The 22703-nt window shown below is 44.6% G+C and overlaps 1 protein-coding gene across 3 annotated transcripts in view; it reads left to right on the forward strand.

Annotated features, from left to right (window-relative positions):
* The first annotated feature begins 1126 nt into the window (after positions 1-1126).
* ANXA2 (annexin A2) overlaps positions 1127-22703 on the forward strand; it is a 43545-nt gene continuing 21968 nt past the window's right edge. Inside the window, exons 1-4 of one of the 3 annotated variants that reach the window (XM_043555292.1) lie at positions 1200-1238; positions 3485-3576; positions 12461-12519; positions 15415-15514. In XM_043555292.1, the coding sequence (XP_043411227.1) occupies positions 12472-12519; positions 15415-15514 (148 nt within the window). In that variant the 5' untranslated portion in view covers positions 1200-1238; positions 3485-3576; positions 12461-12471. Of the gene's footprint in view, positions 1239-1403; positions 1429-3484; positions 3577-12460; positions 12520-15414; positions 15515-22703 lie in introns of those variants that run through there. The other 2 variants (XM_043555291.1, XM_043555293.1) reach the window with 2 other exon arrangements.

Raw genomic sequence — 22703 nt, forward strand, 5'->3', positions numbered from 1 at the left:
ATCATTTTCTGATTCCTAAGAGTGAAATGAGGCTCAACTGGAAAGTGAAAATAGACCTTACAGTAGATGGAAGATTAAAACACAGAAGGACGAGGAGTAGAGAAGAGTTCGGTGACTGGTGAGAAAGGAAGTACTTCAAAGGTGCAGGGAGACGTCCTTGGGATTCTTAGTCAAACATTCCTGCTAGTTTGAAGTTTGAATGCAGTATTTGAGCAGTCACACACAAAATCACGTTTGCTTACATGTTTCCACTGTGGCTTGTGGAAAATAGCAGGGGAGAAAAAGCAAGAAACTGAGCAAAACCAAAAAGGCTGCGGAAGAGCGGCAGTTATGAAAGAGGGAAGGGAGGAACTTCTTTGTTGGAACTCGAGGCTCAAAGCCACCGGCCCCACCCAGTCCGGACGGCCTGCCACGAGGACGCGCAGCGTGCGGGGCGGGGTCGTGCGAGGCGTGGAGAGAAGCTGAACGGACCGCGCTCCGGAAAACGGGCTCCTCCCGGGCGCGAGTGGGGTGGGATCTTGGCTCCTGGCTTCGGCCTCCCACCCGCTTCTCCCACCCCAACCCTGGCTCCGGGCCCGACTGCCCGCTGCGAGGCCCCGGAGAGCCGGTCTTTGCAGGGCAGAACCCGGCGGATCGCCCGCCCCACTCCTCCCGGGAACTGCTGGTCAGAGGTTAAGCTAATATGCTTGCAGACGGTAACGGAGAGCTTGAGCTGGATGCCAACGGCCCCTGTTCAGGGGAATCCCGATTTATGTTTCTTGGAACAATTCTTCCTTCCATTGCATTGATGCCTAAAAAAAAAAAAAAAGAAAAGAAAAAAAAGAAAAAGTGATTTAACCAAGCTCCGAGCCTACTAAAGACTTGCTAATTTATTAACTCAAGCCAGGGCTGGGGACTCGACGTGGCGCTAAAAAAGTAAAAGGAGGGAAGAAGAAACGAGCTGATACGTGGGCCTCAAGGAAGCCTCATTGGTGTTTTAATGGAGGGCAGGGCCGTGGGCGCGGGGACAGCTCCCGCGTGGCGCTGCTCCGGAACGTTCCTGGGCGAGGCCGCCCCAGTGGGCGGGCGGGTCCGGGAGGGTGAGTCACCCGGACTCCGGGTGGGAGCGGGCCGGGGGAGGCGGGGCGGGGCGGGCCTCGCCTGCACCGCGAGGATGTGGCGGCTATAAAAGCCCCACCCAGGGCAGCCAGCTCTGCTGCACAACTGGGGACGCTCGCTGCTCTCGGCGCCCGGCCCAGGTAAGCGGGGCGCGCCCCGCCCGCCCGCTATGGCCCCGGGGCCGCCGCGCTAGCGGGGCGGGGAGGAGCGGAAAAGGAGGCCGAGGGCCTGGCAAAGAGGCTTGGGCCACGGGAACGGCCTCGGGAGGCCGTCCAGGAGAGGGGGCTGGAGGGACGGTCCGCACGAGGTGGAGAGCGGCGCAGTAGCAAGGTGGTCTGGGCAGGGGTGAGGGGGACCAGTTGCGCCCCGGCGTTGGGGGTGCGGGGCAGAGGGAGGGGGTCGGGTATCCCCCCCGCAGTGCTCCCAGGAAACTTGGAGAGGGGCGCCAGGGAGGGGAGCGGAGGGAGGCCCTACATTCCAGACGCGCCGGGCGCGGGTGGTGGGCAGGGTGTGGCTGCTCGGGTAGCCTCGGCTCCCAGGCGGGGCGGTCTGGGGGGCATTTCCCTCCACGTTTAACAAAAGCTTTACGGCCATCTAAAAAGTAACCCCCAGCAGATTCAAGTTACTTTACTTGAAAAACAAAACAAAACCTCGCCTTTGTGAAACTTGTACCGACCCGCAGGAGGAAAGCAGCTGGCGGAGGGGGGGGGGGGGGTTTGAGGTGTGGGAGTTTGTAATAGCTACCCGGTAACACGAAACCAAGAAGGAAAAAAAAACTCAGCTTATTCTCCTTTGCCTAGATTATCTTGTAGGAGAGCAACTTTTGATTTCATTGTTATCTGGAGAGTATCTTGGTTGACCATTTTTTGCGTCAGGAAGGAAGTCCCCCAAGCTTGGGGGAAGGGAAGGAAGAGGGTTGTCCTTGACTGTTACTCCCGGTGATGCAGCAGTGAGTCAGGGACCAGGATACAGAAAAGGGCGAGGCCCCCTGGGCTGCTCCAGGCAGCTGGGAGGCCGGTCTCAGCCCCTGGAGTGGAGGGCTGGATTCCATCAACTGGCTGTTGAGAAGGTAGGGAGGAGGACATCAGTTTCCTTACCCATGAAAGTGGCTTCAGGATGCTCGCTCTTACCTACACAGGGTTATCATTGAAGATTAAAAAAACAAACAAACAAACAAAAACATTCAAAAGTAAATATGTAAAGCATACTGAAAACACGAAGTGCCCCACAATTGCAGATTGTCACTTTTTGGTTAAGATTTGCCATTTTAATGCTGTGGGTATTCTGAATCTAAAAGAGCAGTGGCCTCATGGGTACAAATGGTCTTTACCTAAAGCCATAAGATCTAGAGTCAAGGAGTCTGGGCCCCTGAGCTTAGACTGACTCTACTGATGGATTCTGTCCAAAAGTGGGTTCTGCTGTGCCGGTCTGGAACTTGGAGATTTAGAATGCAGAATGCACTTTCTCATTGAAACAATGTTAGAGAGGTGCTTAGGTTCCTAATTAACATGGATTGTATCTAAATTCTGTACCAAATTCTGTACTGATAGTACATGCTTAATTTGGTGGCGGGTGATGGTGAGGAGGAAAGGTGGGAGGATAAAGGAGGGTATGTGGGTAGGAAGAGTAAATCACTGAAATGTCATTCTGGAACTTTCCTTAATTTTAAGGTTGGCCCTGATTAATTATTTTAATTGGAAAATTAGATCTTTGCCCCCTCTCACCCCCCAATTTGTTTTTTTTTCACCTACCTCCTGTGTCCTTAGTGCCCCCCTTCTCTGACATATTGCAGAAGCCATTAGGCTTATCCAGTCCTGTTTTCCCACATCAGTGTACTTACACCCAGCTAGAGACTAGCAAATTGAACCAATATTTATGAAGTTAAGAGTGGTTGGTGATCCTGAAATCCTCAGCAACCCAAAGGTGTTGTATTATTTAAAAACCAAGAAAAGCTTGTTAACCTAAACACATCTATGCTTTATAAAGTTAGAGGCCATGGAATTAAGGAGCCGCATAATTACAACATTCAGGCGTTGTGAGGGAAGATCTCAGATGAGGCCAAGTTCACAGAGGCAACCTCTGGAGAGGAGTCCTCTGGCCTGTGACATTAACACATTTCAGTTTAGCACTTCTCTTTCTTCTGAGTCCATCTCTTATCTAGATGCTTCAGGGGTTTCTCCAAAAGTATCCATCACAACTGTAGTAAAAGGGTGTGACCATCAATGTGCATTTTTGTGATTTGGAGACCTCCTGGATTTTGTAATTTCCCACAGAGCCAAACAGCCTATCTGTGGCAAATGCCCAGGAAATACTGCTTGCTCACTGGCTTTGATTAGGTTCTTGGTCTTGGATTGCATCTCAGTATTTAACATTTTGTGTCTTCCAGCTATTAAAGGACTGTATTGATTGACATTATGCTGGCTCTCACGGCCATTAGTTTCCTGACTAATTTCTGATTTAAGTAGTTTTCTTGGCAAGGTAGGTAGCCTTCTATAATTGTTATTGATTTTGAGGGCTGTAGGCTCTTTCTGCACCGTTGGAACTGGAATCTTGCACTAACACTCTTGCAGGCTGTGGGCCTGCAGAGGCATTTTTTGTTAATGGAGAGTGGGCGGGTCACAAAAAGGAGTCCCAGGGTCTCCTGGGCTAATTTGAACATCCATTCATTCCACAGCATTTATTACGCATCTATTATGTTCTACTCACAGGTATAGGTACTGGGTATAAAAGACTGAACAAAACAGACAAAAACCAAACAAATAAAACCAAAACAGTCTCTGCTCTTAAGACTTCAAGTCTGGCAGGAAGTGAAAGAAAACAGACAAAATAAGTGAATTATAGAGATAGTAGTTGGATTTTGAACTTTACATTTTCCCAAATGAATATTTAGTTTCCAAACTTGGTGGAAGCTCATTTCCCCTTTAATCCAGCTGTTCCACAAACCTGAGCATCATATTTAGCTTGCCTGTGGCAGTGACCTTTAAAGTTATAGTGACTTAACCTGCCTTCTGGATTTGATTGTTAGAATTAAATAGAAATGGAATGCTCCTCTTTTTTCTTTTTTTGCACATAGGACTCCACCTCCCTCATTTTCCCCGGTGCCACACCCAGTTCTAGTTAGAGGCTACCTCAGGAAATTCCAGTTCTTTAAAAAAGTTCTTTCCACCCGTTCACTGGTATACTTTTCCTCCTGTTGCCAGAGACAGTCTCCATCTCTTTTGTTGGGAAGCAGGTCATCAGTAGGGGTCAGGAGATGCCCAGGCTTGTTTTGAGTGACTCCACTGAGATTACCTCTGAATCTCCCTTCTGGGGTACACCCTGAAACTTTAAGTCCTCTGCTCTCAGTCTTATGAGAGAGAAGGCAGTCGCATCCAAGTAGTCTGAGTTCTAATCCCAGTTTTGGTGTGGGAAGTTCCAACTCAAGGGAGTGGCTGTGATCTAGAGTCCTTGCTCTTTGTCTCCTGGCCACACCCAGTGTGCACACTCTTAACCCAGAGGGAATGGGAGTCCAGAGGCCACTTGCAGGTCCTCGTTTCCACCTCCTTCCTTACATTCCATGCTGTAGGAGATGCAGGTTACATTTCCACATTGTCTAGGGGACAGAGCTAGAGCCCAAGTGACCCTAACAGCACAGAGGTGGGGTGCTGCGGGTTGGAAGGGGCTGTATGTCAAGACGAGAAGGAGGCTGCCCCTGAAGTGATCTGCCAGGCTTTTTTTTTTTTTTTTAATTTTTTTTTAACGCTTATTTATTTTTGAGACAGAGAGAGACAGAGCATGAACGGGGGAGGGTCAGAGAGAGAGAGGGAGACACAGAATCGGAAACAGGCTCCAGGCTCTGAGCGGTCAGCACAGAGCCTGATGCGGGGCTTGAACTCATGGAGCGGGAGATCATGACCTGAGCCGAAGTCGGACGCTCAACCGACTGAGCCACCCAGGCGCCCCTCTGCCAGGCTTTGAGAAGATTTGCACAGAAGCTGGCCGCTTAAGAATCCAGCTCAGAATATATGGAACTGGAACTGCATTGGGGATGTTTAGCCTGAAGGGGAGAAAGAAGACTGAGCAAGAGTGCATTGAAATAGGAGACATAAGTTGGAAAGACCCAGTGTGTGTAAACTATCCATAAGTGCGTTTGAACGCCAACTGTTAGCTAGGCACTGCGCTCAGACCTGTGAGGAAACAGAAGTGAATGTGACAAACCCTATGAGCAGATACAATGGAAGACCACCTTCATATACAGGAGACAGGAGCACAGGGCAGGGAGAGGTGCAGGAGAAAAGTACATGATTTTTTGTATCCTGAAGTCTCATGAGGATGTCAGCTGATCAAGATTGGGTGTTCCCAGAGGAGGGAACTTGAAGAACTTGGGCATAGACGTAGTAGAACTGTGCTCAGTGTATTTGGAGAAGAATTACCAGTCCAGTGTGACTGCAGTGCTAGGGGTGTGTGCGTGCGTGTGTGTATGTGTGTATACACACACATACGTATTTGTATGTGTGCATTCGTGTGGGGCTGTGTAAGAGATATTTATAGAAAGGTAGGTAGAGTCCAGAGTCAAGATCTTGAATGCTGAGTTTAGACTCTTTCCTGTAGGCATCAGGACCCCATTAGAAATATAATAAGTGGGTCATAAAACACTGAAATTGAACTGTAGATGTGCAGACCTTGATTTCCCAACCCTGAAAGTGTTTCATGCCAGCTGACTTCATTCTTCCTGCCAGTTTCTTTCCACCCACTCCAAACCCATGTCAGGGGACTGACAGAGAATCTCTGAGAACAGGAGGCTGCCACGTAGGTCTGTAGGTAGCAAACAGACACATCCTGATACAGGTCTGGCAGCAAACGAGCAAGCCAGAGCAAGTGCTGTTGTGTCCGCCCTGCTCAGTTAGATCAAGGCCACTGGGCAGAATTCCAGGATTTCTGCAGAATGACTTGGCCCTGTGACTCAGGCATTGATCAAGACCGTAAAACCAAGGAGAAAAGTATGTGTTTTCAGGAATGTTCTCTTCAGTAGAGATGTTTTGGGGGGGGTGGGGTGAAGAGTGGACGGAGTACAATATGAATTCCACGCCCAGCCCCACTCATGCATTCCTCCTCCCCACTTTTGGTTTAAAATCCCAGTCTGATCCTGTGGACCTGGAACTCTGCACAGGAAAGGTTTTGGTGGGGAAACCCAACCCTCCACACTCCCAACCCCACACATTTTCGCGTTAAAAATCCTCATTTGTATCATCCAGTTCCTGATTGATTCATCATGGTTGCTAGGGCTGTGTTTTGTGGCAACACATCAACATGCCACGTAAAAACTGTAAAGTGGGTGTGTCCACGAAACTGCTGGTTTATACTCAGATTTCAGATTTGGTTGTGCAGACCAGCCCTGTTGCAACATGGTTTTGTTTGTTTGTTTGTGTGAATTAGTATTTGGGTTTTCTGGACCTGGTTCCTAATTCCTTTTAGTAGGACTTGTTTTTGATTTGTAGTGTTGACTCTTGGGTTTGCTTTGTCTGTTTCAACTTTTTTTGTTTGTTTTTTGCAAATTTTGTTTTAATTTTCTTTTTATGGGCATAGTTAAACCTGTTTCACTTGTACCATTTTTATTACTGCATGTTTGAAGTGAAACAGTAAAATATTTTTTAAAATGCAGGGTTTTTTTTTAAAAAGGACAAATCCTTAAGTATCTTTTTTTAATAATCTTTTTTACTTGTTTTGAGAGAGAGAGAACATGAGCAGCAGAAGGGGGGCAGCGAGAGATGGGGACAGAGTATCTGAAGTGGGCTCAGCCAGAGAACCCAGTGTAGGGCTCCAACTCAAGAACTGTGAGATCACGACCTGAGCCGAAGTTGGAGGAAGTTGGAGGCTTAACCGACTGAGCCACCCAGGCGCCCCCTTAAGTATCTTTAAGACAGTCCTTATGTTAAATGTAAATGATTGTTTTTCGACAGCTGCACAGATTTCATTAATGTCTGGCTTTGTACTCTAAGAGCTTTTCCAGTCAGGCAGTTAACTATCTTCATTCATTAATATTTTCAAGGCCAGAGGAAAAAACTGTTCCCTTTATGGCTGGGGCAGGGAGGGGCACAGTGAGTCTGTGTTCTCACCCCGGTGGTGAATTATTTCAGACTTGTTTGAAGTAGGTGTGGCTCTTTCAGTAAGTCACTCTGTACCTCTCCAGTTATTTTCTTAAACGAGAAAACTTTACCTGATAAAGAGCCATTTTAATGATCTTGTCTTGTCAGCCAGCCCTTCCCTGGGAATGGAAGGTACTGGTGCATGCAGATCCTAACTCACCAACAGATGGTATTTGCTGACTTTTTTTTCCCTTCTGTTTTACAAGTTGAAACCAGTTGGAGATCTGGGTGAGGTCAAAGTGCTGGAAAGAGTGATGCAGACTGCCATTTTCATGTTCTGTAAGAAGTCTGCCAGGCAAGGAGTGGTTGTTCTGCTTTTAAAACACTTCACAATTTTTACACCGTGATGTGGAATAGGTGAGAGTGGAATTGTCTCATGGCTTGTAGACTTCATTTTATTCTCAAAGCACTAGGTAAACTAAGGCAGAGCTTAAGTAAGAAAATTCAGCCTCCAGGGGCACCTGGGTGGCTCAGTTGGTTAAGCTTAGTCTGACTCTTGATTTCGGCTCAGGTCATGATCTCACGGTTGTGAGACTGAGCCCCACGTCAGGGCTTAAGAGTCTGTCTGTCTGTGTGTCTCTCTCCTCTCCCTCCCCTTCTGCATCCCCCCTGCACCACCCCCTCCCCCCCCAAAAAATTCAGCCTCCACAGCAAATGTTGTGGTGAACAGATACTGACTGCAAGCATTGGTGAACAAATCACTTTGGCTTTCTGGCTCTCCAGTATTTCCACAGCCAATCTTAATTTTGCACCATTCAGAATCCAATATTTTAGGCCCCCCACAGGATACCACATTAGACATGTTTTAAACCTGTCCTCTTGGTTCTCCCACCACCCAGGGATAGACCGTCTCTTCCATTTCTTCTCCCTAGCCTTTCCCCCATGTTTCTCTGGTTGGAACCTTCCCGAGTGAATGCTGTTCTCCATCTAGTCAGTACCTCACCAGAAAGCTCTTACCTGATCCCACCCTTAATTACTTTATCTTTCTCTCTGCCTGAGTCTTAGTCTTTGGAATGAAGAACTGTTGTGAAGTTGCAAAGGTGAAGGCCCAAGAGTCAGAGGACCCAGATTCTGGCCCTGCCTCCATTCTCATTAGCTGAGTAATTTGGGCTTATGTCTCAGGTGTCTCACTGGGGCAGGAAGGAAAGAGAGCTGGAAAGCCCTGCGGGGGTGGAGTCTGCATTTCACAGTTTTGTGTGTGTCTGTCATAGCCCTCAGTGAGTGCAGACCAAGTGTGTGCTTGCTCGGGGTTTATTGATTATTTGCATGTTACCCGCGTTTGTAACCTACAGTAGCACTACCAAGACTTTCTCTGCTTTCAAGAGTAGCGCTGCACTGGCACATTCTCATCAATCAAACGTACTATGCTAACTGATGTTTTAACAAGCATTATAAGTGGCAAAGCCGACTGTTTCTTCTAGTGACTAGTCAGTTGTTCACAAAATGGCTTTGCATTGCCAGGGGATCGGATGAAGAAACAAGGGCCATATTTTATTTGTAAGGTGAAAATGTATTTGTTATTAAGCTTGCACGAAATAGGAAATATTTATTGGATAGAAAAGAACTTGCGTTGAGTTATAGCAAATGTCATGGATATTTTGTGGTTATTGTGATCATTTTGCTTTTTCTGCAGAATGGCTATAAATAATACAAATATAAATGTTAATTATGCCAAATACCAACTCATTTCTAAAAGTTTATTTAGCATCTAGAGTGTGCAAGGCACTCTTAAATTTGTGGGGGATCAAGACTCGATGAGGAAGATGAGGTAAAACATCTTCCAAAAGTGCTTTTGGCATTGAAAGGTGGGAGAGAGCATCTGGGATGGTAGCTACAGCCACCCCATTAGCAGATGCCAGAGTAGTGGTAACTTCAGGAATGGGTATTGTCTCCATAACTAGAAAAAGAGGTAAAGGTAAGGGTATGGGGGAGGAAGCAGGCATCAGGGTGCTGTGGATGAAAGGAGTACAGTGTTTGGGGAGAAGCAAGTAACTATTGGGCTCAAGTCCGCTTTTCCTGGGGAGTACATAGAGGGCACTGAAATGGGGTTTCTGTGCCAGTCTTTGAGGGCTGCCCCAAGCTGGAATAAGAGAATACCACTGAAGGATGGGTTTTTAACTATTTCAATAAGATGAAATAGAAGAATTTTATTTTTTTTTTATGTTTATTTTTCAGAGGCGGGGAGAGGCAGAGAGAGGGGGACAGAGGATCTGGAGTGGGCTCTGTGATGACAGCAGCTAGCCCGATGGGCTCGAACTCACAAACCAGACTCAAACTCAGGAACCGTGAGATCATGACTTGTGCCAGAGTTGCACCCTTAACTGACTGAGCCACTCATGTGCCCCAAGAATTTAATTGATAGTAGCATGTAGGATTGATTTGATGAAAGAACAGCACAACTGTGGACGATAAAATGGAGATGAAGATTTGTGGCGCTTAAAAAAAGCCCTATTTTCTGGCTCTCCTCAATGTGTTGTGGCTGTGGGAGAAGAATTAACAGGAATGGAGAGTGTATATCAGATTGCCTTTGACTTATACGGTAACGAGGGTCCCACGTGGGACAAGCTTAGGCAGCTGTTTGCAAAGCCAGTGCTCATGGCCGGAAAGGCAACTTAGAGGAAGAACTATGCAATAAAAACTTACTGTGCCTCTGTGGTTGAGATTCCCTAAACATCAGAACCAATGTGAGGTAACTGATTTAAGAAAGAAGTGGACTTTAATCCACACTTCTCTGTGAGGAGAAACAATTCTGTCTGCAAGTCTGACTTAGCAGTCCTCTGTTCAGGGTTTTGCTTTTGTTTCGGTGTTTTTATTTCTTAGCTGTTTACGGTTGGGACTAGAATTCTTCCAGGTGAGTGACAACAGTTCATCCCTTACTGCAGACCTATTGCAGTTCTGACTAAGCCTCAGGGGTGGTAGTCAAGGTCAGGATTGGGTGGTTAGTGTCCTAGGGAATTCTGCTTAGGTGATTCTCAGGCTGATGGATACTGGTGATATCCTCTGGAATGTTTCTTTCCACAAGTAGAAGTAGGAGATTTCCTGCTCTATCAAGGCAGACTCAAACTTGTTTGTCTTGACAAGAAATCTCAAACTTGGTTTTCCAGTAACCTGGCTACTGCAGACGTTTTTGGGCTAGGATTGGACCATGGCACCATGGGATCCTTTAGACCAGTCCTGCCCAACAGAAATAGAATGTGAGCTGCACATGCAACTGTAAACTTTCTAGTAGCCACGTTTAAAAAAAAAGGAAAAGAAACAGGTGAAATTAAATTTAGATCATGTATTTGGTTGAACCCAATGTACCTAACATATCATAAATACAATATATAATTAATATAAAAAAAAAGATATTTTATATTCTTTTTCTCATAGTAAGTCTTCAAAATCCAGGGTGTAGTTTACACTTAGAGCACATCTCACCTTGGACTGGACAGTTTTCAAATGCTTGATAGCCGGGTGTGGCTGGTAGCCACTGTTTTGGACAGTTCAGTTAGAGATGCATGACCACACATACCAGCATGGCATATTTGTTACAACTGATGAACCTACCTTGACATATCACTGTCATTCAAAGCCCATAGTTCACATTAGAATTTACTCTTGGTACTATACATTCTATGGGTTTTGACAAATGTATAGTGGCTACCATTACAGTATCATACACAGTAGTTTCATGGCCCTAAAAATCCTCTGTTCATCCCTCCCTCTTTTTTAATTCCTGGCAACCACTCATCCTTTTACTGTCTCCTTTGTCTTGCCTTATCCAGACTGTCATTTTAGTTGGAATCATACCATGTGTGTAGTAGGTAGCCCTTCAGACTGGCTTCTTTCACATAGTAATATGCATTTAAGATTCCTCCATGTGTGTTCATGGCTTCATAGGTCATTTCTTTTCAGTTCTGAATAATATTCCATTGTCTGGGTACCACAGTTTATTTATAGAGCAAGACTTTTTACAGTCAGGATTCTATCCCAGTGGTGGGACATATTTGCAGGTGGGGGTGTCTGAGGGCTGAGGGAGTGGGGGTACTTGGAATAGCGGTGGTTTTCTCGAAGACAGAGGGGTGGTCTAGGAGAGAGCTCAGGATGAAAATCTTGCAAAAATATATCTATAAGCACAAATAAAGGTGAATCCTCTTTTCTTACATTTCTTACACCTCCATCCAACACAGAGCCTGGCACCTGCTTTTCGTCCAAAGTGTTGAGAAGAGTTAACAAATGTGTGTGCCAAACACTGCCTCCAAGCCAGTTTTATGAAGATACTTAGACCATGCTAACTGTTGGAAGAGAACGGAAAGCAGGATTTGCATAGGCATAATTTCCTTGATCAAAGAATATTAAGCACAGAGAGATCAAAGTGAACGTTGCTGTGATTCAATTGTCGATCCCACTGTTTCAGGATACAGCTCTGCTCTGTTTTCTTTATTTTGGGATGATGGTGCTAAATGACCTCTCTTGTCTCAGTTGAGATAAATTTCCTGCTACTTGGGCACTTTTCATTGGCAGAGGTTGGTGTATCAATTCCGAGAACTGTGTGATTGCAAAGCTGGAAAGCCAATTCATCAGGCTATAGTGTCACAGCCCGATTAAGTGTATTAACTGGAAGATGACTTCATTTCAGCCATTTTGAATCTTAAATACAAGGATCAGTCTTTTATGGAATGAGTTAATGTTAGAAAATCTGTCCATTGTCTTTTTCATAAACAGTTTAATATCTTCTAAACATCAGTGAGTTAGAAAATAATTATGGATAGTAATAAGTATGGACAGAATGGGCCAGTGTGCAATGCTATTGATTTCAGGCCACACTCATGGTTTTCAGGTCCTTTTCAATAGGTTAAATTACTGGTGAGAAATACAGGAGCAGTGGCTGGTTTGACAAGCTTATCACTTTTTATGAGAAGTGGAAGACTCAGTTTTATCCTGTTTGAACAGGTTGCATTAGCCTTGGGAAGCATTATGTTTTTATATTCACAAATCAGTCTCCCCAGGTTCTGTTTACACAGAACAGGAGAAAGACTGGCTACTTCTGTAGTCCATCCCAAATCTAAGGCATACCATCTCCCAGCTTTAATTTTCCCAATCATAAGATAGGAATTGAATCTATTTGCAAAAATTATCTAATATCCTCAGATGAAATGGTCCAAGAAATAGAGATTAGTATAATGAATCACTGCGCTTCAGGGGAAAGGAAAGCCTCTTCATAAATATTTTCTTGTTGTACTTTTTTTCCCCAGCTTCTTTCAAAATGTCTACTGTTCACGAAATTCTCTGCAAGCTCAGCTTGGAGGGTGATGTAAGTATATCATTTTCACTTTGTGTAATTTTTGCAAATTGGACATCTCTCTGGATAACTGTTCTACTCTCTTTCCTTGTGAATCTAGGGAAAATGAGGACAAAATATAGACAGTCATTCCCCGTCTTTGTTCCCCTTTCCTTCCCCATTACTTTTGCTGTTCCTAGTAGTTCAATTTGATAGAAATGTTATGGCACTGGAAACTTTTTGGGCATCACATTAAAATTGAACATACACTAGTGACATTGGAGTGGCTGGAGTTTTACCTTGCTATATACTTAGCATGGCAATGGTAGTAATTGTTATGATGATACATGTCTTTTAATGTCATGCCCTGCCATTTTATTAATGACTGTCATAAGCTACAGCCATCTTGAAAATGATCCTTGTGTGTTTTGGACTTCTTACAGTGTACAGGAAGTTGTTCTAGACAAGGACTTAGACGTTTGTTATTTTTTAAAAAAATTTTTTAATGTTTATTTATTTTTGAGAGAGAGAGACAGAGTGAGAGCAGGGGAGGGGCAGAGACTGAGACACAGAATCCAAAGCAGGCTCCATGCTCTGAGCCGTCAGCACAGAGCCCAGCCTGGGGCTCAAACCCACGAATCGTGAGATCATGACCTGAGCCAAAACCAAGAGTTGGACGCTTAACTGAGTGAGCACCCATGTGCCCCAATAGTGTATATTTTTAACCTTTCCTCTTGGAACTTGTGCACACTGTTGTTGGCAACACTTACAAGCTGCATGTTGAGGTCCAGACAAGTCCAAGAGCTAAATAATTTATTCCTTAATGGATCTGATCATTAGATTATTTTTAGTATCAGATTTCAGAAGTTGGCTTCTCGTGTAGCCTTTAGTGTGATGCATGTCTCTGTGTGGAGAGATGGGCCTGCAATAGAAAATGTCCCACATTTCCCCCATATTTTAATGTTTTTTTTATTTTAGAGAGAGACAGAGCGCAAGCAGGGGAGGGGCAGAGAGAGAGGGAGACACAGAATCCGTAGCAGGCTCCAGGCTCTGAGCTGTCAGCACAGACCCTGATGCAGGCCTCAAACCCGCAAACTGAGAGATCACGACCTGAGCTGAAGTCGGCTGCTCAACTGACTGAGCCACCCAGGGGCCAATTTCCCCCATATTTTGAAGGAAGAAAAAAAATCACTTTTCCTCAATAATTTGATTTTCAAACAAGTGGATTTTACAGGTAATAGGTTCAATTATCCATTTAGTTTTGTTTCCAGAAAATTTATAAATTATTTATAACTTTTCCCTACTCACTGTTGTTTTTGGAATAAGACAACATAGGACCTGAGAAATAAAGCCTTATATGATATGGCTCAATGACCAGACTGCTTGCCTTTGGAAATAATTGATGTAAATAATTGATTGTTTATTGTTAATAATGTTTTAATAATCTAATAATAATAATCTAATAATCTAAGATGTTCTTCTTAGATTTCCAAACACATTTTGTAGCCACCATAATAAATATATTACTTCAGAATAGCATTTTGTCCTTACCTTTTCCTGAATGTATGTTTCATTTCCATTGATATAATCTTACGGGAGTGTTGAGGAAAATTAGATGGAAAATACTTTAAGAATCCATTGTGTTTCAGAGTTTTAAATATTAAATGGATTCAGTATTTGGCCAAGATGATCACAAGTACATTTTGAAATACTCTGTCCAGTCTTGAACTTAGATTTCTGGTTTGCCTTGGGAGATATATGAGAGGATGGCATCATAGTTACTTACCCGTATAACCTCACTGCTAATAAAACCAAGTGAAATGGGTGCTGGGATGCCTCATATTGTGTTGCCCGTGGGTGGAAAGGTAAGTCAGGGCACCTCGGTCTGGGACTCTTCCCAGAAACCGAAGCAAGGCAAAGTCATCACATCATGATGGCTGTTATGTACTTGGGGTAGGTGGTGGGGATGGACTAGTCTTGATGTTGAAGGTGGATGGTTCCACTGACAGCATAAACCAGTGTCTGTCTTCTTTTGCTTGTCCTTTGCTTTGGGACCAGGTAGCAGGGAGGAAAGCTCCAAAGCTCTCAAGGAAGGAGAGAAGTTAACGCTTTGGAAGGAAGTGATGTAGATGCCCTCTACTGTCCTTCCCTCAGTCTGGGGTGGTGGGGTGGGGTGGGTGGGAGCGGGGCCATCAGATCATTGGAAAAGGGAGAGGGTATTGTTTAAAAGGCGATAAGAAAATAAGAAGAGTGGTAGACATAGGGTTCAAGGCATAGTGTTAAAGATAGCAGAGGAGAGGGAACGGAGAGATAGAGGAGCAGGAACTTGGTGAGCAGAAAGAGGTTGTGGGCCATGAGGCCTGACCACCTTAGTGTCATGGCTTCCCTCGCTTATCTGATAGTCTAAAATAAGCAGGTCAGCATTTTACATTTATATTTTAAAGAATTGTGAGCCCAGTGATACAGGCCCAGTGGAAATTCATATGCCTGTAGCAAAAACTTGGCTAAACACACTTGTCATTCAGGCATTACCACATTTTCAGCTTGTTTCACATTGTTACCGGCCTAGTTTCATGCTTTCCAAAGCCTTACCAGATAAACGCCCAGTAACATGGGAATAGGCCTCAGCTGAGAGCCAGGAGGCCCAATTTTGGGTTGTCTGCTTTTGAGTGTGCACCAGAAATAGGGTAAGTGGAAATACACATGGTGTATTCTAAAGTAGCTGAGCCTTTCAAGACAAATTCTCATTAGAAATGATGAAGTTTCTTATCCTCTGTGTGATGGGCACATTGATACTTCCCTAGTTACCTAATTTACGAATGATTTGAATTGTTTAAAGAAACAATGGAAAAAAGTCCATTTTAGGGCTGTTTTAGCTGGAGGGTTTGAAATGTTTATGACTTGAGTGTGTTTGTCTTTCAACCTCAGCACTCCACTCCCCCAAGCGCATACGGGTCGGTCAAAGCATACACCAATTTTGATGCTGAGCGTGATGCTCTGAACATTGAAACGGCCATCAAGACCAAAGGTAGGTGACTTTTGTCTTCCTCTTGTCAGGCTCTGATTGAGGCATTTTTGTTGTCTCTTCATTCTCCCTCAAATCTCCATATACTGCCCATTTGAAATTGTCCTCGAGCCTTGATGGAGTGGATCTATGCCTCCCCCACTCCACCCCACCCCTCCTTCCCTCCCTCCCTCTTCCTTCCCCACTTTGAAGACTTAAAACATGAGAAAGTATTTTAAGCAAGTAGCCCAGTAACATGGGAATAGGTCTAAGCTGAGAGCCATGAGGCCTGATCCCCCTGCATGTGTGTTTTGGGCTCAACTCTTCACTTGGAGGCCTCAGCGCCTCCTTTATAAGGAAGAGGTTGGTCATGGTGATCTGAAAGAGCCTTTTTTGTCCTGGATCCCCTTGAATTTTGTTACATTTGTTGGAAAAATGCTGGGAAATTTTTACTGCTTTGCTTTTAGATTGATCTAATGAACAAAAAATTCAGACCTTTTTTTTAACCCTATTAGTTACGCCCCTTCTTCTGCCTGGAGCTTGAATTAGAAAAGCTGTCAGAATGAGTGTTTCCTCAAGTTCTAGGATGAGTAAGAGAGGGCTGGGGGCATATGAGCTTCCCTTAGAAATACAGCAGATAAAGCATTTAATTGGGCGGAGCTGAGCAAGAACTTGTTCAGGTCATCATCGTGCTGTTTTCCCTTCAGACTCTGGCTTATGTTAATGAAGCACGTGTCTTTGGGGTCCCCCCACCCCCAAATCCCTGGAACATTGTGATTAGTGTGGTGATGCTTGTGATTCACTGCATTCTTCCCCCTTTTGGACAAAGCACTTCCTTTCCCTGAGGGGCTAGACTGAAATGTGGATGTGACCCAGCAACCAGAGCAGTTGCTGGTTCCTACCTGTGCTGATGAGTGGTTTTCTCTTCACAGTAGAGTGTTTTAACTTAGGCACACTCTTGTACAAGTTGCATTCAGGTCATGACAGACTGGGAACTTCAAACAGGATTACCTAGGAACCTAAAACGAGGATGATCATATGACCTGGCTTATTTATGTCTACGTTATTTACTGATTGTGCCCCTTGTCACTCTCAGAATTGCTTTGTGGGATAAATTACATGGTCATCTTTCCTAAAACCTCAGAGAAACTGGTGACTTTGTTTCTAGAGAAAGGATGGAGAGGAGAAAAATCTTTTACATCCTGTGGCTCTAACAGGACACAAGGATTTGCACCATCTGCCTGAAGCAGCCTTACGTTCCCATTCTGGGAACCTCCCAGAATGGCTGCCTAGACAACTGGAGGCAGAGTAAAGAAGCATCCAAATTAGACCTTTAATATGAGTCTTCCTTTCTTGATGCTTTTAAATGACCATACTTGTCAAAGGCTGGGTTGGGAAGTCAGGAAGTCACTAATCAGAAAATGAGACTAAAATTTTCAGGCCTTGGGGCTCCCGGGAGACTCAGTCGGTTAAGTGTATGACTCTTGATTTCAGCTGAGGTCATGATCCCATGGTTTGTAAGATCGAGCCCCTCATCTGGCTCCCCACTGAGCATGGAGCCTGCTTGGGATTCTCTCTCTCTGCCCCTCCCCTGCGCATGTGCATGGACATGCATGCACTCCAGTGGTCTCTCTCAAAATGAATAAATAAACAGTTAAAAAAAACTTGCAGGGCTAATCTCACCACAGACCTTTCTCTTTGCTGGAGCTGAAGTGTGTAGTGGGTGAGTGCATGTGCCATTGTGGCTCACTTACCACCTTGGCTCTGCCACTAATTTACTAGCTCTCTGACTCCGGAAAAACACTTGACTTCCTTAAGCTTCAGTTTCCTCCTATAAAGTAGAGCTAATCAGAGTTACACTTCACACAGTTTTGGTTTTTTTTTCTTCTCCTCCAGTTGTTGTGAGGTATGAGTGGGGCCTGCCGTAGAGACAGTGCTCAGAATGTGCAAAACATGTTACCTTAACACACAGGATCCACTGTCCTAACACTCACCTTATCTCCCTATTTGGGTGTGCCTACATTCCTCGGGGTTCTTGACAGGCCACTGTAGAGACACACTCCACTCACCTAACAGTTAACTCATCTGACAAAGATGGTGCCTTTTACAAGCTTGAGACAAAGGCTGCTTTCATCCCTGCATGAGAAAGCTTCTAAGCACACTGGAATGTAAAGATTGTGCAAATGAACTCTGGTAACAGCTGAAACTCCCATGGTAATAAAAATACCTTCAGGCCCTTTCTGAGTTAGTAGGAAAATACTGTAGTTTCTAAACAGAAACGTCTGGAGGACTAAGAATTGGATTCCTGCATTCCAGTTTGGTCAAAAGCAGCTGACATCACTAATATGGTTGCCACTATTTATTGAGCGCTGATTATGGGAAGGCATTGCACCAAGCACTTTAGGGAATGTTCTTCTTAGGTGAACTTCAAATTGATCCTGACATAGTGTTGTATCCTCTCGGATTTATGGGTGACACAATTTAGGGTTAACATGTTTCAGGTCTCTTGGCCTTGGTTCAGACTGGGGTTTGAACAGCTTTGCTCAGCCCCAGGCCTGTGTTCTTAAACACCCTGATCTCGTGCCACCCACCTGCAAGGATTGGACTTTTTTTCTTTGCCGTAAGTTATTTTCAGACGTGAAGAACATTTTGTAGTTGGGATTCTATCGATATCGGATACCTGTCATATTTGTGGTCCAGGTTCAGATCCCCTGTCTTCTTCTCTTCCGGACTTAATGCCTAGTGATTCCATTTAGGACCACTTAATTATTTACTTTTGGTACCTAGTAATTTTACCGAGTAACTGAATTTTCTTGTGTTAGTTCTCTTGGCCCCTTAAAATAATTTGTGGATTGTCAGTATGTTTGGGAACCTTAAATCCAGGAAACTATTGAGAAGAAAGAAAGTGATATTCATGTAGAGCTCAGTGTACCAAAGATGTTAATATCAGCATTAGTTATGGTGGTGAAAAGCCCGGGTCTCTTCTAGTTGGAGAATGACTTAGTAAGTTGTGGTAACTCCTTCTGTGTTACATAGAATATCTGTAGAATGTCACAGAAATGTGAAAAATGAGATTTATGAGCCATTTTTACAAAGATACAGTTCACATACATACAATTCACCTATATTACATGTGCAATTCAGTTTCTTAGTGTATTCACCGAGTTTTGCAACCATCACCAACATTTTAGAATGCTCATTTTAATTTTTTTTTAATGTTTACTTATTTTTGAGAGAGCGTGCGCCCGTGAGCAGGGGAGGGGCAAAGAAAGAGGGAGACACAGAATCCGAAGCGGCTCCAGGCTCCGAGCTGTCAGCACAGAGCCTGACGCGGGGCTCAAACTCACCAACCGTGAGATCATGATCTGAGCCGAAGTCAAACGCTCAGCGAACTGAGCCACCCAGGAGCCCCTGGAATGCCCATTTTAACATACATTCACCTTAAAGGTGTCAGTTGTATAATTGATTCTTTTCCTCTATTGCACTTTCAGCACATTGCGTATTCTCCAAATTTGCTATGGTGGCACACATCATCTTCATAAATGGAAGGCAATACATTTAATTACAAACAAATGAAGTCAGTAGTTGGGAAAGTAACATCCCTTTGTTCCTTTCTCCTTCCTCTTGATATTTGTAGATAACTAACACTACTTTTAAAAAGTGAGCTAATTAATAGTTGCACTTCCCATTTAAAATACCTTCTACCTTAAGTGTAATTAAGAAGCTCGTGCCACACCTTAACCCCACTCCCACCTCAAACCCTTTATCGGGAGGACACCATGTTCCATAATTGCTGTTTCCTTGACATCAATGGAAACAAAGGGTAAACCTCAAATGCTGACCTAAACAAAGGGCAAAGGACCATGACAAGATGACTCTCTGGGCCTCCCCTCCTAGATCAGGTCACCTCAGTGTATGTGCACACATGTGCAAGTGTGTGCCATGTACCGAGCTCACTGGGCGTGTTCTGCTCCCTCTGACTGACCACAGACTTCCCTTTAGTGCAGGTACTCTCAGGAAGGAGAGCTGGGAGCAAGTCACCTGTCGGGGAGGCTTCTGCAGCTGCTGTTGTACAAAGGATGGCAGAGGTGCCTGGGTAGCTCAGTTGGTTAAGCTTCCCACTTTAGCTCAGGTCATGATCTCGCGGTTCATGGATTCAAGCCCTGCATCACTCTCTCTGCTGGCAGTGTGGAGCTGGCTTCAGATCCTGTTTCCCTCTCTCTGTCCCTTTCCTTCTTGTTCTCTCTCTCTCTCTCTCTCAAAAATAAACATTAAAAAAAAAAAAAAAGATGGTAAACGGGAACAGGCCTGAAGTTGGAGGAATTTGAGGGAGGGGCAGGACTGGGTGAGAACAGTGGGCTGCTACTACTGTCTGGACTAGTTGTGAGGACCAGAAGCAGTTATTAGCCTTCCTTCCCCTCAGTCATATCCTCTCTCACCTGGCCTGTTACGGCATCTGTCCTCTGCTTCTCCAGGCTGTTCAGAGCCTTTACTCTGATGGGAGTGTGCAGTCCCCATCTAGTGAGAGTGTTAGCCCACTTCTATCCCTAAGCAGCTCCCACTCACCTCTCAGCATGAGCCCGTACACAGCTTCTTCTCCAAGTTTTCTCTGAGGAGGAGGCAGAATCAATTATTCCTTGGTCTTTGTCTTAGATACTTCATGTAAGTCATTTACAGCTCTTGTCATACTGTGTTGTAGCTATTTATGTATGGATTTGTCTCTCCGACCAGAATGTGAGTTCCTTGAAGGCAAGGACTTTATTTCATTAAACTTATTTAATCTGATTTAACATGGCCCCTGAGACTGTGTGAGAAGGTAAATATTTAACCTATATTTAAAGTGTAGTCAAATGTGCACAGATCCCAGACCACACACAGGTGAGTGCAGAGCAGGGAGCGAGATGAGGCAGCAGAGGACAATTCCAGAATCTGGACAGTATCCAGGAAGGATAACAGTTCCCTAGTGAGCTTTGATCTGTTTTCACAAAATGAATTTAGCTCACGCTCGTGAGTCTGCCTTGTTTTTAGTTTGAAGGGATCTTAGTATCTCTTGAGTATGTCACCTAAACCAAATGCATGATTGTTTTGTGTATACTCTGGCTTGAGGTAGACTATGCAATTACTTACCTTAATTTACGTCTAGTTAGAAACTGAATAAGGCTGTGCAAAAGTAGTAATATTGGTTAATTAACAAGAGGTTTCTGAGACTTAAATCTGTAGGAGTCTCTTGGTCTAGATTGGCCCTGGGTTAAATATATACTATAGAGTGTACAACACAGCTGTGAATGGTTTACCATATGGGTCCAAATAACTAGAAAGGAAAGTCAGCTAAATTAGAAAAGGACGAATCCAGACTCCATAAAATAGATTGTAATTAGAAGCAGCACAACCCCAGAGTTAGTGTAAGTGCCAAGAGACGGCTACAGCTTCGGTCTCTCTCTCTCTCTCTCTCTCTAGAAGGGGAGGGAAATGAGTTGCCCTGTTATTATTGCCAGTTTTGATTTTAGCAGTATTTGTGTTCTCCGGAAGGGATGCAAAAGCGGGTGATTTTTCCCCCTTCTCCTAAGCACAAGTATAGAGAAGCATAACTGCAGCAAGTTTTTGCACTTGTTTTTCTCTTATATTTTTGAAAAGGAACCATGTTTTCCAGCATGGCCCAAAGTTCTAACATTCCATGCCAGTGGAAAGCAGGCCGGGACGTGTATTTTTGGTTCACCTGCACACCTGGAGGGATATTCGTCCAGCTGAGACAGCAGTTAGGAATATAGTCTCTCGAAGATGCCAGGAGGCAGACTGGCTGTGAAAGGTGGCTTCTCTCTTAAGAGGGGAGTGGGAGGTGAGGACCCAAACCTACAAGAACCCTTAAGCCTGAGGGAGAGTGTACTCGTGAGGAAGGTCTTTGTGACCCATGCAGCCCAGGGCCTTCCCACCCTCCTGTGAGGAAACAGGAGGAAGGGAACCTTCCCTTCACTGAGGACTTTTCCCTTTGTGATCAAGTTTACTTTCGGCTGAGTTCTCATCTTACAGCAGCACTGGGAACAAAGAGGCGCCAGTGCTGAGTCATGGCCACCTTTACTCTCAGCACAGATTTTGTGATTTTCTTCAAAATGATCTTTGTCTACATGGGTGTATAAATGCCAAATCTGAGCCAAGAAGTCTGCAAAACATGGGTGCAGGAGTCCCTGGTGCCTGTCTAACCATAGGCATTAGCTTTGATTGCCTGCCTCTCAGCTCTTTTCTTTTTTTTTGTAAAAATTTACTTTTTTCCCCTGAGGAAATCCAAATATCAGTTCTACCTAGGGACAATGGAAGGAACCAGATTTTTTTTGGTGTTAGCAATGCTAAGACAGTAAATAGTGGCTTCTTCACTATCAGTCAAGTTAAGGGTGGGTATGCTGGTTCCTCGTGCATCTGTTCAGATTTTAAAATTTTCTCTCCTGAGGCTAATAGAGTAGCAGGATACAAGATGGTGCTCGCACTTGACAGGTCGTCCTTCATTTACATTTTGATTTGGCTTGAATTTGGAATGGTGGCCTACTTTGTGTTTTCCTGCTGGTCCTGTAGAGTATTTCAGAAATGTAACTATGCATGGAAGGCAGACAGGGTTCTAGATTGTTGAAATGTATGCACACTGGGATTACCAATGGATGGCACTGACATACTTTCTAAGGGACTCCTCAGAGGTGAGACCAGAGCAGAATGGAAATAGAAGAAAATTGATTTTGGGGCCAAACCTTCTTAGGCCCTTAGCTAAACCACACTTTGCTTGAGTCAGAACCATTCCCTGTCGGTGCCAGTGTTGGGAGAGGCGCCGGGGTTCCCCATCCACCTTCCACCCTGTACTTGTTTTCTTTCTCCTCTCTCAGGCAGCTGCCACAGGTTATCATGAAAACTAATGTAATGAGTGCTAACGGCAAAAGTGTTCCCCGTCCTCCCTTTGCCCTTATTGTCATCGACTCAAAACCGAATGCAGACAAGAGCCAGGCCTGTGACAGAAGCTGAGTGGAGAAGGTAGTAGACATGTTCCCAGTCTTTAACTCAGCCTGTCCTTTCTTTTTGCATCCCAGTAAATGTTCTCATGATCTGTTTTACAGAGTAAGAAACCGAGGCCAGGGAGATAACTAACATGCCCCAGATAGTACAGTTCTGAGCCCCACATAATTTCCAAAGCATATGTCACTGCCACTGATCTGGATATCTCCCTTTTTTGTCT

The sequence above is a fragment of the Prionailurus bengalensis genome, chromosome B3 (genome assembly GCF_016509475.1).
Source record: "Prionailurus bengalensis isolate Pbe53 chromosome B3, Fcat_Pben_1.1_paternal_pri, whole genome shotgun sequence".
In the NCBI taxonomy this organism is placed as follows: domain Eukaryota; kingdom Metazoa; phylum Chordata; class Mammalia; order Carnivora; family Felidae; genus Prionailurus; species Prionailurus bengalensis.